The sequence below is a fragment of the Amphiura filiformis genome, chromosome 16, assembly GCF_039555335.1.
Source record: "Amphiura filiformis chromosome 16, Afil_fr2py, whole genome shotgun sequence".
In the NCBI taxonomy this organism is placed as follows: domain Eukaryota; kingdom Metazoa; phylum Echinodermata; class Ophiuroidea; order Amphilepidida; family Amphiuridae; genus Amphiura; species Amphiura filiformis.
Window position 1 is genome coordinate 42326389 of NC_092643.1, and position 18391 is coordinate 42344779.

The following is an 18391-nucleotide window of genomic DNA, read 5'->3' on the forward strand; positions in this document are numbered from 1 at the left end:
TGGTGTTTTAGAGAGAGTGATGGTCTGATGGGGGTATAAAAGAGATTGAAGGCTTGGTAGGGTATTAGAGAGAGTGTGGGCCAGTCCAGTGTTATGAGCATTACATGTATATCAAATGAAAGCTTAAAACAAGTGCTTTCACATGGTGCTCACCAAGTTTTCGCTTGTGAATAGGGGAAGGGGGTTAGGTGTGGTCACGGGCATAGATATTCGTGTTTGGTCAAACACATTACTGTGGCATCTAGTTATCTATGCCTGTGCAATAGATTTTGTATTTGTTGCGTTTAGTCTTCGGCTTCTTCTCCTCCTCCTTCTCCTTCTCCTTACGACCACACCTTTGCTCTCCTCTAGCTCAAGAACTAAAGTAGCCTCGGGGCCCATACTTGGTATAATGATGGCCCATGACCCCTAAAAAGTGAAGGCTTGCTAGGGTATTAGAGAGAGTGTGGGCTAGTCCAGTGTTATGAGCATTACATGTATATCAAATGAAAGCTTAAAACAAGTGCTTTCACGTGGTGCTCACCAAGTTTTCGTTTGTGAATAGGGGAAGAAGGTTAGGTGTGGTCCCGGGCATAGATATTCGTGTTTGGTAAAACACATTACTGTGGCATCTAGTTTTTCTATTTTGTTTATTTTTCATTTTATAATTTTGTTCATTTGTTTGCTTTATTGTATCCTTTCATTCGTTCACATGAGCCGTTTTACTGAAAAGTCATTTTGGCTACTAGTCTGGTTAATAAGCTGAAAACCCAAAGGTACACACACAATGGCTTTTAGTGTTTTCTATATCTGTGAGACCTATACTAATTCAGAATCTATGCCACCCATGTTAATTTGTAAGTGCTCTCTAGCAAAGTTATAGTTCACCATAATTTACCACCGAATGAAAAAAACAAACAAAAAACATGCGAAAATAGTAACTTGATGAGTTAAAAAAAATGAGCTAAAAATAGATTTTCCCGCCATTTTTGGGAGGGACATAGGAGCCATTTTTTCTTAAAATATGTCCATCTAGTCAAATCCACAGAGAAACAAAGGTATGCTATGAATGGTCACGGATCGTAAGAAAATGATTCAACTATACTTGATTGTTTCCTAAAACCATGCTAGTTTCTTTTTGATATATAAAACTGATATTAATAACTCAACTCTATCGACAAAGTTATCATGATATTGTATGTTTTATTCTGTATACGTGTCATTTGACAGGTAACGTTTTTCAACTAATTTGCAGTGATAATCGCATGCACCTGACATGCTGAAATGATCAGTTTTAACATCGTGTGATTGATAAAAAAATGTTGCTTTGCATCCGTGATATGTTTAATCACATGTGTCATTTAGCAGGTAACGTTTTCCAACTAATATGCAGTGATAATCGCATGCACCTGACATGCTGAAATGATCAGTTTTAACATCGTGTGATTGAAAAAAAAATTGTTGCTTTGCATCCGTGATAAGTTTAATCACATCAAACTTAATTAAGTTTCATAATGACCGTCGCACATGGTGTGATTACAATTCCGGTATTGTTATCTATGCCCGTGCAACGGGGCATAGATATTCTATTTGTTGCGTTTAGTTATCTATGCCCGTGCAACGGGGCATAGCTATTGTATTTGTTGTGTTTAGTCTTCGACTTCTCCTTCTCCTTCGCCTTCTCCTTCTCCTTCATCATCTTAAGACCACTTCTTTGCACTCCTCTATCTCAATAACTAAAGTAGCCTCGGGGCCCATACTTGGTATAATGATGACCCATGGCCCCAGAAAATTTCGTAGGGTAGCCTCGACCCCAAAGGTCAAAGGTCATGGGCTACAGGGGTCAATACGTGTAAAATTTCAAACAGCTCTAGCCCAAGAACTATAGCGCCCTCAGGGTTCATACTTAGTATAATGATAGCCCACGACCCCAAGAAGTAACTTATGGTAGCCATGACCCCAGAGGTCAAATGTCATAGGCTACAGGGAGCAATATGTGTAAATTGGTAAAACCGCTTTATCTCAAGAACTATAGCGCCCTCAGTGTTCATGCTTAGTACAATAATGGCCCATGACCCTTAGATATTTCCTGCAGTAGCATCGGCCCCAGAGGTCAAAGGTCATGGGCTACAGTGAGCAATATGTGTAAAATTTCAAACAGCTCTAGCTCAAGAACTACAGCGTCCTCAGGGTTCATACCTGGTACAATGATGACACATGACCCTAGATGTATTCTGTGGTAGCCGCATCCCCAGAGGTCAAAGTTTAAGGGCTTTAAAAAGTAAAACAGGTACGGCCTATTAACACAATGTGGCGCAATAGGTAGTATTTTGTTAGCTACATGTGTTTGCAATGATAAAGGTCTGAATCAAGTCGAGAAACTGATCACTTGACAAAAAACTCCCTTAAAAGGGAATGTGCAGGCATTTTATTTTAGTTCCTTGGACCACCTCGAAAGGTTGTCATGATGGGACAAGGGGTGTGGTTGGTTAAGGGGTGGGGTATTAGAGAGATTGTGGTCCAGTCTGGTGGTGTTTTAGAGAGAGTGAGGGTCTGATGGGGTATAAGAGAGAGTGAAGGCTTGGTAGGGTATTAGAGAGAGTGTGGTCCAGGCTGGTGGTGTTTTAGAGAGATTCATGGTCTGGTGGGGCATAAGAGAGAGTAGAGGCTTGGTAGAGTATTAGAGCGAGTGTGGGCCAGTCTGGTGGTGTTTTAGAGAGAGTGAGTTTATAGTGGAGTATAAGAGAGAGAGAGAGTGAAGGCTTGGTGGGGTATTAGAGAGAGTATGGGTCAGCCTGGTGATGTTTTAGAGCGAGTGAGTGTCTGATGGAGTATAAGAGAGAGTGAGGGTCAGTGGGGTATTAGAGAGAGTGTGGTCCAGTCTGGTGATGTTTTAGAGAGAGTGATGGTCTGGTGGAGTATAAGAGAGAGTCTGGTGGGGTATTAGAGAGAGTGTGGTCCAGTCTAGTGGTGTTTTAGAGAGAGTGGTGGTCTGATGGGGTGTAAAAGAGAGTGAAGGCTTGGTAGGGTGTTAGAGAGAGTGTGGGCCAGTCTAGTGTTATGAGCATTACATGTATATCAAATGAAAGCTTAAAACAAGGGCTTTCACATGGTGCTCACCAATTTTACCTTTGTGAATAGGGGAACGGGGGGGGGTGGTTAGGTGTGGTCACGGGCATAGATATTCGTGTTTGGTCAAACACAACTGTGCCATCTAGTCTACGGCTTCTTCTCCTCCTCCTTATCTATGCCCGTGCAACGGGGCATAGATATTGTATTTGTTGTGTTTAGTCTTCTCCTTCGTCTTCGCCTTCTTCTCCTTACGACCACTACTTTGCACTCCTCTAGCTCAAGAACTAAAGTAGCCTCGGGGCCCATACTTGGTATAATGATGGCCCATGACCCCCAAAAATTTCCTAGGGTACCCTGACCCCAGAGGTCAAAGGTCATGGGCTACAGGGGGCAATATGTGTAAAATTTCAAACAGCTCTAGCTCAAGAACTATAGCGCCCTCAGGGTTCATACTTAGTATAATGATGACCCATGACCCCTAAATGTAACTTATGGTAGCCACGACCCCATAGGTCAAAGGTCATAGGCTACAGGGAGCAATATGTGTAAACTTTTAAAACAGCTTTAGCTCAAGAACTATAGCGCCCTCAGGGTTCATACTTGGTACAACGATGGTAGTCTCCTACGCAGCCAGTTTGGTTACGCTCCCTCCACACACAAACAGTCTGCCAATGATGACGAACTGGTCCTTTTTGATTGGCTAACGGTTTTCTGACGACGTCATCCAGCTTGACGTCCAACAAAGCTTTCAATTGGTCGATCGGCTAGACGGCTACTTAATTATTCAGGAGCAATTTTTGCCATCTCGCCAGCTGAGGCTGAGGTCAATCAAGTTCCCGTATGTACAGCTCTGCAGCTACATTTGTGTAGCCAATCAGAACCGGCGTTATAAGTGGCCTTTAGCAGACTGTTTGTGTGGAGGGAGCGGAACCAAACTGGCTGCCGTGGAGACTACAACTATTACTGTATTACTGTGGCATCTAGTTATCTATGCCCGCTTCTATGTCTTCGGCATCTTTTCCTCCTTCTCCTTCTCCTTACGACCACACCTTTGCTCTCCTCTAGCTCAATAACTAAAGTAGCCTTGTGGCCCATACTTTACACAATGATGGCCCCTGGCCCCAGAAAATTTCTTAGGTTAGTCTCGATCCCAGAGGTCAAAGGTCATGGGCTACAGTGGGCAATATGTGTAAAACTTCAAACAGCTCTAGCTCAAGAACTACAGCGCCCTCAGGGTTCATACTTAGTACAATGATGGCCCATGACCCCTAGAAGTAACCTATGGTAGCCACGACCCCAATGGTCAAAGGTCACAGGCTACAGGGAGCAATATGTGTAACTTTTTTAAACCGCTTTAGCTCAAGAACTTCATGCTTGGTACAATGATGGCCCATGACCCTTAAATACTTTCTGCAGTAACATCGACCCCAGAGGTCAAAGGTCATGGGCTACAGTGAGCAATATGCGTAAAATTTCAAACGTATCTAGCTCAAGAACTATAGCGCCCTCAGGGATCATACTTTGTACAATGATGACCCATGACCATAGAGGTATTCTATATAAGCCGCATCCCCAGTGGTCAAAGTATAATGGCTTTAAAAGCGAAATAGTTACGACCTATTAACACAGTGTAGTGCATTAGGTAGTATTTTGTTAGCTCCCTGTGTTTGCAATGATAAAGGTCTGAATCGTACAGCTCAACTGATCATACTTTTCCTACATTCGAACTTGCATGATTTTTGAGTTGGCACAGTCATGAAAATAACTATAGATACTTGACAGACCATTAGTAGCCCAGTTCTGAACCTTTTCATTGATCATTCATAACAATAGGTATATGATGGATTAATGAAGATAAGAAGGATTATAATATATCCGTAACCTTGATATTATAGTACATCTCGAGGAAAAAGTACAATGGACATGTTTTCATTTTATGTTTCAAATATCCCGCGCATGAAAATTGAGTATTTAACCCAAAATGGAAAATGGAACAATTTATTGGAAATCTGTTTAACAGCTTTTTTTTTGACATCTTTTTCTGCACTGTATTATACCTAAATTAAGAAATTTGATAAATATATATAGAAAATATAGGTCATCCAAAAAATGTTGATTTTTACACATTTTGGGGCAAAAAAGGAAAAATAAGCAAAAATATCAAAATCTGTTTTAACAGCTTCATTCCTCAAGTCATAACAAACGGCCTACATGCTTAATTTCTAATAAAATATTGAAATTGTGAAAAATATAGGTATTTATTGATTTTCATGTTTTTCTTGCAAATATGCTAATAATATGCAAATTATGAAATTGCAAAATAAAGTTTCTACATAGCATACATCTTTCAAGTGTGATGTTCAAAATGACAGACATCAAAAAGAGATTCGATGAAATGTAAAGGTGTAGTAACAATTTTGGCATGGACTGTCTGGTTAGGAAAAGTACGGTAAGTTGAGCTGTACGTCAAAGAAACTAATCACTTGACAAAAACTCCCTTAAAAGGGAATGTGTAGGCATTTTGATTTTGGTTCCTTGGACCACCTCAAAAGGTTGTCGTGATGGGACAAGGGTGTGGTTGGTTAAGGGGTTCGGTATTAGAGAGAGTGTGGTCCAGTCTGGTGGTCCACCTCAAAAGGTTGTCATGATGGGACAAGGGGTGTGGTTGGTTAAGGGGTGGAATATTAGAGAGAGTGTGGTCCAGTCTGGTGGTGTTTTAGAGAGAGTGAGGGTCTGATGGGGTATAAGAGAGAGTGAAGGCTTGGTAGGGTATTAGAGAGTGCGCGTGCCAGTCTGGTGGTGTTTTAGAGCGAGTGAGTGTCTGGTGGAGTGTAAGAGAGAGTAAGGGTCTGGTGGGGTGTTAGAGAGATCGTGGTCCAGTCTGGTGGTGTTTTAGAGAGAGTGTGTGTATAGTGGAGTATAAGAGAGAGTGAAGGCTTGTGGGGTATTAGAGAGAGTATGGGTCAGTCTGGTGATGTTTTAGAGCGAGTGAGTGTCTGATGGAGTATAAGAGAGAGTGATGATCGAGGGTCTAGTGGAGTGTTAGAGAGAGTGTGGTCCAGTCTTGTGGTGTTTCAGAGAGAGTGATGGTATGGTGGAGTATAAGAGTGAGTGAGGGTCTGATGGGGTATAAGAGCTAGAGAGTGTGGTCCAGTCTGGTGGTGTTTTAGAGAGAGTGATGGTCTGATGGGGATATAAAAGAGAGTGAAGGCTTGGTAGGGTATTAGAGAGAGTTTGGGCCAGTCCAGTGTTATGACCAATACATGTATATCAAATGAAAGCTTAAAACAAGTGTTTTTGTTTGTGAATAGGGGAAGGGGGTTAGGTGTGGTAACGGGCATAGATATTCGTGTTTGGTAAAACACATTACTGTGGCATTTAGTTCTCCTTCTCCTTACGACCACACCTTTGCTCTCCTCTAGCTCAAGAACTAAAGTAGCATCGGGACCCATACTTGGTATAATGATGACCCATGACCCCTAAAAATCTCCTGGTGTAGCCTCGACCCCAGAGGTCAAAGGGCATGGGCTGCAGGGGGCAATATGTGTAAAATTTGAAGCATCTCTAGCTCAAGAACTATAGCGCCCTCAGAGTTCATACTTAGTATAATGATGGCCCATGACCCCTAGAAGTAACTTATGGTAGCCACGACCCCAGAGGTCAAAGGTCACAGGCTATAGGGAGCAATATGTGTACATTTTTAAAACCGCTTAGCTCAAGAACTATACCACCCTCAGGGTTCATACTTGGTACAATGATGGCCCATGACCCTTAGATATTTTCTGCAGTAACATCGACCCCAGAGGTCAAAGGTCATGGGCTACAGGGGTCAATATGTGTAAAATTTCAAACAGCTCTAGCTCAGGAACTACAGCGCCCTCATGGTTCATACTTGGTACAATGATGACCCATGACCCTAGATGTATTCTATGTTAGCCTCATCCCCAGAGGTCAAAGTCTAAAGGCTTTAAAAAGCAAACTAGGTACGACATATTAACACAGTGTAGCGCAATAGGTAGTGGGCCATCACTCTCTGAAACACCACAAGACTGGACCACACTCTCTCTAATACCCCACCAGACCCCCACCAGACCCTCACTCTCTCTTATACCCCACCAGACCCTTACTCTCTCTTATACTCCATCAGACACTCACTCGTGTTTTTGACAAGTGATGAGTTTCCTTGACGTACGATTCAGACCTTTATCATTGCAAACACAGGTAGCTAACAAAATACTACCTATTGCGCTACACTGTGTTAATATGTCGTACCTAGTTTGCTTTTTAAAGCCTTTAGACTTTGACCTCTGGGGATGCGGCTAACATAGAATACATCTAGGGTCATGGGTCATCATTGTACCAAGTATGAACACTGAGGGCGCTGTAGTTCTTGAGCTAGAGCTGTTTGAAATTTTACACATATTGCCCTCTGTAGCCCATGACCTTTGACCTCTGGGGTCGATGTTACTGCAGAATATATCTAAGGGTCATGGGCCATCGTTGTACCAAGTATGAACCCTGAGGGCGCTATAGTTCTTGAGCTAAAGCTGTTTTAAAGGTTTACACATATTGCTCTATGTAGCCTATGACATTTGACCTCTGGGGTCGTGGCTACCATAGGTTACATTTAGGGGTCATGGGTCATCATTATACTAAGTAAGAACCCTGAGGGCGCTATAGTTCTTGGGCTAGAGCTGTTTGAAATTTTACACATATTGCCCCCTGTAGCCCATGACCTTTGACCTCTGGGGTCGGGGGTACCCTAGGAAATTTTTAGGGGTCATGAACCATCATTATACCAAGTATGGGCCCCGAGGCTACTTTAGTTCTTGAGCTAGAGGAGTGCAAAGAAATGGTCTTAAGGAGAAGAAGAAGGCGAAGACGAAGGAGAAGACTAAACACAACAAATACAATATCTATGCCCCGTTGCACGGGCATAGATAACTAGATGCCACAGTAATGTGTTTTACCAAACACGAATATCTATGCCCGTGACCACACCTAACCCCCTCCCCCTATTCACAAACGAAAACTTGGTGAGCACCATGTAAAAGCACTTGCTTTAAGCTTTCATTTGATATACATGTAATGCTCATAACACTGGACTGGCCCACACTCTCTCTAATACCCTACCAAGCCTTCACTCTCTTTTATACCCCCATCAGACCATCACTCTCTCTAAAACACCACCAGACTGGACCACACTCTCTCTTATACCCCATCAGACCCTCACTCTCTCTTATACTCCACCAGACCATCACTCTCTCTCTGAAACACCACAAGACTGGACCACACTCTCTCTAATACCCCACCAGACCCTCTCTCTCACTCTCTCTTATACTCCATCAGACACTCACTCGCTCTAAAACATCACCAGACTGACCCACACTCTCTTAATACCCCACCAAGCCTTCACTCTCTCTTATACTCACTATACACTCACTCTCTCTAGAACACAACCAGACTGGCCCACACTCTCTCTCTCATACCCTACCAAGCCTTCACTCTCTCTTATACCCTATCAGACCCTCGCTCTCTCTAAAACACCACCAGACTGGACCACCCTCCCCTATTCACAAACGAAAACTTGGTGAGCACCATGTAAAAGCACTTGTTTTAAGCTTTCATTTGATATACATGTAATGCTCATAACACTGGACTGGCCCACACTCTCTCTAATACCCTACCAAGCCTTCACTCTCTTTTATACCCCCATCAGACCATCACTCTCTCTAAAACACCACCAGACTGGACCACACTCTCTCTTATACCCCATAAGACCCTCACTCTCTCTTATACTCCACCAGACCATCACTCTCTCTCTGAAACACCACAAGACTGGACCACACTCTCTCTAATACCCCACCAGACCCTCTCTCTCACTCTCTCTTATACTCCATCAGACACTCACTCGCTCTAAAACATCACCAGACTGACCCATACTCTCTTAATACCCCACCAAGCCTTCACTCTCTCTTATACTCACTATACACTCACTCTCTCTAGAACACCAGCAGACTGGCCCACACTCTCTTTAATACCCCACCCCTTAACCAACCACACCCCTTGTCCCATCATGACAACCCTTTGAGGTGGTCCAAGGAACCAAAATCAAAATGCCTACACGTTCAATTTTCAGGGAGTTTTTGTCAAGTGATGAGTTTCCTTGGCGTACGATTCAGACCTTTATCCTTGCAAACACAGGTAGCTAACAAAATACTACCTATTGCGCTACACTGTGTTAATATGTCGTACCTAGTTTGCTTTTTAAAGCCTTTAGACTTTGACCTCTGGGGACGCGGCTAACATAGAATACATCTAGTGTCATGGGTCATCATTGTACAAAGTATGAACCCTGAGGGCGCTGTAGTTCCTGAGCTAGAGCTGTTTGAAATTTTACACATATTGCCCCCTGTAGCCCATGACCTTTGACCTCTGGGGTCGATGTTACTGCAGAAAATATCTAAGGGTCATGGGCCATCGTTGTACCAAGTATGAACCCTGAGGGCGCTATAGTTCTTGAGCTAAAGCTGTTTTAAAAGTTTACACATATTGCTCCCTGTAGCCTATGACCTTTGACCTCTGGGGTCGTGACTACCATAGGTTACATTTAGGGGTCATGGGTCATCATTATACTAAGTATGAACCCCTGAGAGAGTGAAGGCTTGGTGGGGGTATTATTGAGAGTATTGGTCAGTCTGGTGATGTTTTAGAGCGAATGACTGTCTGATGGAGTATAAGAGAGAGTGAAGGCTTGGTGGGATATTAGAGAAAGTATAGGTCAGTCTGGTGATGTTTTAGAGCGAGTGAGTGCCTGATGGAGTATAAGAGAGAGTGAGGGTCTGGTGGGGGTATTAGAGAGAGTGATGGTCTGGTGGGGTATTAGAGAGAGTGTGGTCCAATCTTGTGGTGTTTCAGAGAGAGTGATGGTCTGGTGGAGTATAAGAGAGATTGAGGGTCTGATGGGGTATAAGAGAGAGTGGTCCAGTCTGGTGGTGTTTTAGAGAGAGGGATGGTCTGATGGGGGTATAAAAGAGAGTGAGGGCTTGGCAGGGTATTAGAGAGAGTGTGGACCAGTCCACAGCATTACATGAAAGCTTCAAACAAGTGCTTTCACATGGTGCTCACCAAGTTTTCGTTTGTGGGATTAGGTGTGGTCACGGGCATAGATATTCGTGTTTGGTAAAACACATTACTGTGGTTTCTAGTTATCTATGCCCGCTTCTACGTCTTCGGCTTCTTCTCCTCCTTATCTATGCCCGTGCAACGGGGCATGCCCGTGCAACGGGGCATAGATATTGTATTTGTTGTGTTTAGTCTTCTCCTTCGTCTTCGCCTTCTTCTTCTCCGTAAGACCACTTCTTTGCACTCCTCTAGCTCAAGAACTAAAGTAGCCTCGGGGCCCATACTTGGTATAATGATGGCCCATGACCCCTAAAAATTTCCTAGGGTACCCCCGACCCCAGAGGTCAAAGGTCATGGGCTAAAGGGGGCAATATGTGTAAAATTTCAAACAGCTCTAGCCCAAGAACTGTAACGCCTTCAGGGTTCATACTTAGTATAATGATGGCCCATGACCCCTAGAAGTAACTTATGGTAGCCACGACCCCAGAGGTAAAAGGTCACAGGCTACAGGGAGCAATATGTGTAAATTTTTAAAACCGCTTAGCTCAAGAACTATACCACCCTCAGGGTTCATACTTGGTACAATGATGGCCCATGACCCTTAGATATTTTCTGCAGTAACATCGACCCCAGAGGTCAAAGGTCATGGGCTACAGTGAGCAATATGTGTAAAATTTCAAACGGATCTAGCTCAAGAACTTTAGCGCCCTCAGGGATCATACTTTGTACAATGATGACCCATGACCCTAGATGTATTCTATATTAGCCGCATCCCCAGAGGTCAAAGGCTAAAGGCTTTAAAAAGGCGAAATAGGTACGACGTATTAACACAGTGTAGTGCATTAGGCAGAATTTTGTTAGCTACCTGTGTTTGCAATGATAAAGATCTGAATCGCACGTCAAGGAAACTGATCACTTGACAAAAACTCCCTTAAAAGGGAATGTGTAGGCATTTTGATTTTGGTTCCTTGGACCACCTCAAAAGGTTGTCGTGATGGGACAAGGGTGTGGTTGGTTAAGGGGTTCGGTATTAGAGAGAGTGTGGTCCAGTCTGGTGGTGTTTTAGAGAGAGTGAGGGTCTGATTGGGTATAAGAGAGAGTGAAGGCTTGGTAGGGTATTAGAGAGAATGTGGGGCAGTCTGGTGGTGTTTTAGAGCGAGTGAGTGTCTGGTGGAGTATAAGAGAGAGTGCGAGTCTGGTGGGGTATTAGAGAGAGTGTGGTCCAGTCTGGTGGTGTTTCAGAGAGTGTGATGATCGGGAGTATAAGAGAGAGAGTGAAGGTCTGATGGGGTATAAGAGAGAGTGTGGTCCAGTCTTGTGATGTTTTAGAGAGAGTGATGGTCTGATGGGGGTATAAAAGAGAGTGAAGGCTTGGTAGGGTATTAGAGAGAGAGTGTGGGCCAGTCCAGTGTTGTGAGCATTACATGTATATCAAATGAAAGCTTAAAACAAGTGCTTTCACCACGTTTTCGTTTGTGAATAGGGGAAGGGGGTTAAGTGTGGTCACGGGCATAGATATTCGTGTTTGGTAAAACACATTACTGTGGCATCTAGTTAATGTTGTTCGCATTATAAAGCGGCTGGAGCCGCGTCGGGGGCTGAGTAGACTAGCCGACCATACTATACGAGAGACTGTCTTGAACAAGACTTCATTGTGGACCATGTTAGTATTTAGTTTGTTATCAACAAATACAACAGTAAATGTGTGTAGTTGCTGATAGTGCCACCCTAATATTTGACAAACTGTAAAAGAAATAAGGCATATAATACTGGGAATACGTTTTTGGAAACAATGTATCTGTACTACAAATCACGATCTTCTTTCATGTTTTCAATGGTAAAAAACCTAAATGTTTTTAGCTTTTTGGGAAAAAATCTATATCTTTTCGATCAATTGAACGTCGGCTTTTATCCCATCCTTTGATTTACATGTATGCAATTTACTTCGAGGACTGTTAAATTTCAAAAATATCAATTTTTAATCATTTGCCATAAAATGTGTATTTAATATGTAATTAAAATTATTTGATATCAGAAGGGCATTCCTAGTTTTAAAAATGCAATTCAATATTTCTGATGTGCTATCAGGCCCAACAACAACAAAAAATGCGTGAAACGTCGCTATCCGAGTCCTTAAAATGAGTTTGGTCATTTTTTTCCAAGCCTGATTGTTTCTGGCATATTTGTTATGTTTACCGACTTACACCAAATTTAACTAAATCTGAGCTCTGGGAATCAAACATACCTGACTGACAGCCATTGCCATGTTACTCTGGCCACTACAAAGCCATACATCACCAAACAAGATATCTTGGAGTTGAATGCTGGACCAGTTGTCTTGTCCATCAAAACAAGTGATGTCAATTGTGAACGGCCCACCAGCTGGTTGAGGGGGTAACACTACCTTCCATACACCAACATTTGGTTCACATGGATCTAAAAATTATTCAGAATAAATTTGCGATCAACTCTTTGCAGTCAAATTCGTTCTATTTGTAAGACTACACAGCAATTTTGAGATTTTTCATTAATTAATACATTCATTTCCCCATGCAGCTCCAGAGTGAAGCGGCCGAAATACAGTAGCGTATATGCAGCCCTTTTTTAAACAGACGCGCGCCCCGGGTTTAAAATAAAAACAAGAAAATAATAATGAATAGAGAAGAGAAATTGAGTAAAGCTGTTTTTGGACCACCCTGTATATAAAAATGTGGAAGCAGCAACACATTTGATATTGGAACCCTAAAATGCTAGCTGCGTCTTGCACCGTACCGATGCACCTCAGAAACCCTTTCAAATTGTTCTTGCAAATAAGATGAATTTTATATAGATAATATATATAACTTAAAATGAATAATTCCAGGAGCCTGCCATAAACAGATACAATATGGATCGGCCTCATCCCAATGCCATAGTTCAATAACCTCAATTAAACAATCATAATGCCAAATTTGAACTCAAGTGGTAGAGTATGAATTTTTGTACCCACATTTTCAAATTTCATTCAATGAATGTACAAATGTATTGGGGTTAAAGAAATGTGTCCTAATAGATGAGCATGTTGTGGATCCTGGTGATATATTTACCCCTATCTTCACCACTTACAAAACAATCATTTGGAAACATTGGGCTGATCCGTTGAAAGTCCACACTCCACTTTCTCAGAGGTTAAATTAAAATGGACATGCTTATTATGTTTGAAATTCATACTCCCCATGTGGAAAATATTTCCAAAATCTTCCACAGGGGAATAGCTTATTTTACAAATGACATGTAATGGAAATAATAAAATACAAAAGCAATTGTTGTACCCTTCTTTTACACAAATCCCATTATCATTATCATTGTCAAGGCTAGTGCATTTTATTGTCCTATGAACCAGATGAGAATATTTTGTCAATTAATCAAGTAAGTGTTTTTGTCATCGTTAGTATCAGCAAAACCAGCATAAAAGCTGATCAAGCTTAAATGAGCCATATTTGAATAAAAATATTAATGAGATTTGTTTAAAAGAATGGTACAATATTGGTGTTTTATTTTATTGTTGTTAGTCAAAAATTAAAATTATCATTTTTTGGGAACCATATACCCAAATTTGATAGGAATAATTTCAGCATTGTCATGAGCACAATATAACCATTAGAGTGTGGCAAAAACCACTTTTTTCTCGGACCGACTTGGAATTCTCAGGAATTTTACTTGGATGTGCGGAAATATCAGTAAGATTGAAACATGTTTCGCCCAGGTAGTAAATTTTCACAAAATCCCTACTTATTTGCTATTCAGTGGCGTACCGTGGCCGCCCCAACCCCGGGGGTTGCCCTAAAAGCAGCATATTTTGATGTATAATACCATTTATTCATTTACTTTTTTTATTTACTAATTCTTTTTGCCGTCCCTACGTTTTTGCCGCCCCTGTTTTTGCCGCCCCTTCTTCTTCCGCCGCCCCTGCATTTTGGCCGCCCCCTGCTTTTACCCCGGGGCTGGCGCCCCCAAAGCCCCCCCCCCAAAAAAAATACGCGCATGCTATTTCTTACTGTATAATTCTATAAATAATAGAGAAATCAGTTGGAACAACCAGGGAAAAGTAGGCATTCAGATGGCATCATAGCCAATATTAAACACATTTGGGTATTTTGTTTGTAGCCTCCAGATAGAATCAGTCTCAAATTGGTTACCATTTGCTTTTGCTTAAGACAGGTATGTAGTTTTAAAATGAAGAGCTTATTTCCAAACCGTGTTTCCACAACCCCATGTGTCTCATTAATTTTACTTGTGAGATACAATCATAAATACTTTGACAAGTTTGACATTAGCAACAATGAGTTGTACCATCAACAAGCTATTATTTACCATAACATTGCTGCACTATGCAGACTATTGTTCTCATTTGGGAGACAAAAGCCTCACACAGTATTTTTACTGTGCGTCCATCCACTGTTTGCTTTGTAATGGTGCATCCAACTGATATTATAATACCCAGCATCACAACACATTGCAATATCGCACAGGGAAATCAGAAACATGGGATAGTGGACTTAACACGATTTGGAAATAAGCTCTTCAAATATTGATGACATTGGAGTTGCTAAATTAAGGTTAGAGGTATCATTATGGAGCATTTCCCCATTAATTTTGGTCTTTTTGGCTTTGAAAATTACGGCAATTAAATCAGTTGTCACATGACCATCACCATATCTTATGTAAACTGGGCCAGGAATAAAGTCCCCGAATAGAACCCCCTTTTGTGAAAACTGCTGTTAAGCTGAATTTATACTCCATCGCTGAGCGACGAGCGATTGGTATTTGACCAATGAGGTAGCGCGTTTTCCCAACGCAACAAAATGCAAGCTACACTGATTGGTTAGATACCATTCGTCGTCGCTTTGCGATGGAGTATAAATTCAACTTCAGGGTTCAATGTATTTTCAGTCGCTGTTAACACTATTATCATTACCTGGTTTTCCTTCAGATACATGGTTGACTCCCTTGAATGTGACATTTACTGAGAACCCTGGGTCAGTGTAACCCCATAACACTGCCCCATGCGGCTCACGTTGCAACACCATATGGTCAGCATAGATATAGGCTGGTTTACATGTGACTGCAATGAAACAAAACGGTACATGTTTAAACTGGGCTGGTTCAAGTGTTTTATTTAGTATTGCTTTGGGATTGGTACTTTTTAAAAATCAGTTATGATATAACAATTCAAATAAAAATAGATTTGCACAACAGGATGTTTCGTTAACCAGGTAATTCCTCAAAATAGGTTAAGGTCAATAGGCCTGAATGGGACCTATTTTGCTGTTACTGTTCGGTTTCTTGATTTGTAACGCAATTTTGAAATCAGATTCAGATTCAGATTCAGATTTAATTTATTTCAAATTCGTGGCTCGTAGGGCAAATTACATGAAATATTACATTTGCATTGTTTACATTAAAAGACATAAAAACCCCATATAAAATATATATAAACTTGTTGAGGCAAAATCTCACACTCACACGTAAAAAAACCTTTATGTTATGTAATAATACAAAGCATTTTACTCTCTCCTAAAAATGACCATCTCACAAAAGAATATAAAGCAAAAGAAATCCACTCACAAAACAATATCAAACATACGTATGGAGTCAGTAGAGGACGTGAATGTGAGTAAGGCAAAAACTCTTTCCCCTCAAATGCCGGCTCAAATGATGGCCTCACAAAAACAATATATAACAAAAGAAATCCACTCACAAAATAAAAGGAAACATAACATAAAGTTGTGTTACTCTCTCGCTTTGTCCATATACTCTAGTATAACTAAATAATGACCCTGTAAGGTGACCTATTGATGTTGTATATGGATTGTGATACTTTTTAGGGTGCGAGATTGCAGTAGGTACTCATGTACCCACAATATTTTGAACAAAAAGTGCACTACCCTGTTATATTTCGAAATACTACCTTCGAACAACAAACATGACATCATTATTGTGAAAATGAGTTTAAATTAGCTTTAGGAAACCCTAGCAAATAATAAGTATTAATAAAATTCAAACTTTTGATTATTTTATTTTATTATAAATGTATTAAATTCTTTGTAGCTCTAACAGACATCTAGAAAAGGTAATTTGCATGTACAGAAGGATTTTGTCATCAAAAACAAGCATTGTATGGGGATTAATTCCCCGGGATAAATTCAGGATGATTCTTTCACATTAGTATCTTCCATCCATAGTTATTGGCTTTGAGTGTTGTGCAGGCTAACATTTTACTGAGCCTAACACTTTAAGTGATTCTGAAGAAGCAGGAATAGTTTTCCAAGTTCCTCTCATCCTTGATAGATTTGAATCCTGGTCTCTTGGGCTAATGTCCTATGGTAGCCTTGCTACCAGCCAGGCAATCTGATGCAGACATGATAGGTTCAGTTCAGTTCAGTTCAGTTTTATTTTCATCTCAACACACATACATATAAATAACATGATATAGAAAGAAACATTTTGTAATAAATTAGTAACAATGCAATGCCAAATAATTTACAATTGAGATACCAATATTAATATTACAAAATAATATTTTAATATTAATATTACAAAATAATATTTTAATAATGTGGTATGAGAGATGTGGATGCCACAGAAACGCAAAGCGTGCAAAGTTGTGGCACCCATTTGAAGGTTACAGACAAGTCTATAGCTTAAATACAATATTCGATATTTATAAGGTTACAAATTCTATGAATGCCATAGACAGACAACATAAAGTCCGAAAAATCAATGAAGCATAAAATGCGAACTAAAGCAGCGCATATAAATCCATCATGTAGGTCTAGGGCTAAGATCAAGAGTAGCAAGCTCCGGGTAGCATCCTGCTCTTGGTAATTCAGATGATAAAAGGCTAGACTGACCTTGATGACCCCACCAATGCAGTGGGACCAAACTATTCCATTTGCTTGTCAACTTCTGAATTTGTGCCTGAACTTTATTTCAGTTTGGATTGACTGACATTAAACTTTGATGCTCTGAATACTGCTGGTCCTTCTGGTTTTGGTGGGCCGCAGGCACACCCTTTAGAAGTGTATACATGTTACTTGCTTATTAACTTTCTGACTAACCTTTTGGTCTTACATGTGCATATCTTGAAGGTATATATAATCCCCCAAGTGGTTTCAAATGAAGGAGAATAAAGTAACACTGAATACATTAAACAATACCGGGCATCAACTCCTAATACTTACTACCCCCTCCCGTGGCAAAAGATTACGTGACTCGTATATGGGGGACGTTAAGTCCTTCTGGTCGACATGCTTTGTATTGAGAAGTGGGTCATTGGGGCACATTGTGACTAGCCTGAACTTGTTGACCAGAGTCTTGGAATCTGACAGCAGCCACAGATCAGTAGTATACTGTGATATTTGACACCCATAATATCACAGATATTGGGGTAATATGCGGTATATAGAACCTTTTCATTTAATACTACAATATATTTTAATCTACCAAAAACGTTTTAAAACACAAAAAGGGGCCAAAGTTTAAAAAATCTTTCCTGTGTGGCTTTTCACCCTTTTTTAAACTTGGTCCCATTTAATCATAATAACATGAAGAACGGGTCATAATTTTTCCATGCAACAAAATTAGCACTTAATAGTTTTGAGACTGTTCGAAAGCGGTGCAATATGCCTTAGGGAGGACAGTTTGTATGGTCTACTTAGCTCATCAATGCTTTGCTGTCTTCGATAATGGTTCATGTACGCTAGAGCGTTCGATAGGAACAAGCAAGCAGTATACAAGTTTGCTGATGTCTATCGGAGCGTTCAGCAGAGCAGCAGGATTATAAACACGGTCGATGGTAAAACCATAATCAATTTCCTTTGTGTTCAGTAAGTACATAACGACCCACTCATCAACTACTCAAGTGGTCATTAAATAAGCATGTCTGCGGTCAATAGAAATTCAATAATGTGTGTAAGTTTATGTTTACATAAAGTGGTGTAATTAGGTTTCAAGGAGTTGTTATATCAGACATGGTCGAAAAATTGATTCGATCGATATTTTGGTCAACGCGTGATATCGGAGCGTTGTGTACAATTGAGCGGAGCCTGGCAGAGTTTGCTACAGGCTTTTATGGGTTTGGGCTTTGATAAAAGCCAGGTACTTCTCCGATACAATGCACTATCGAAGACAGCAAAGCATTACTGAGCTCAGTAGACCATAAAAACTGTCCTCC

The 18391-nt window shown here is 40.9% G+C and overlaps 1 protein-coding gene across 1 annotated transcript in view; it reads right to left on the reverse strand.

Moving 5' to 3' along the window:
- LOC140136414 (sialate O-acetylesterase-like) overlaps positions 1–16579 on the reverse strand; it is a 29627-nt gene extending 13048 nt beyond the window's left edge. Inside the window, 3 exon segments of the mRNA XM_072158139.1 lie at positions 12422–12612; positions 15134–15280; positions 16555–16579. Of these exon segments, the coding sequence (XP_072014240.1) occupies positions 12422–12612; positions 15134–15280; positions 16555–16579 (363 nt within the window).
- Positions 16580–18391: the final 1812 nt, after the last annotated feature.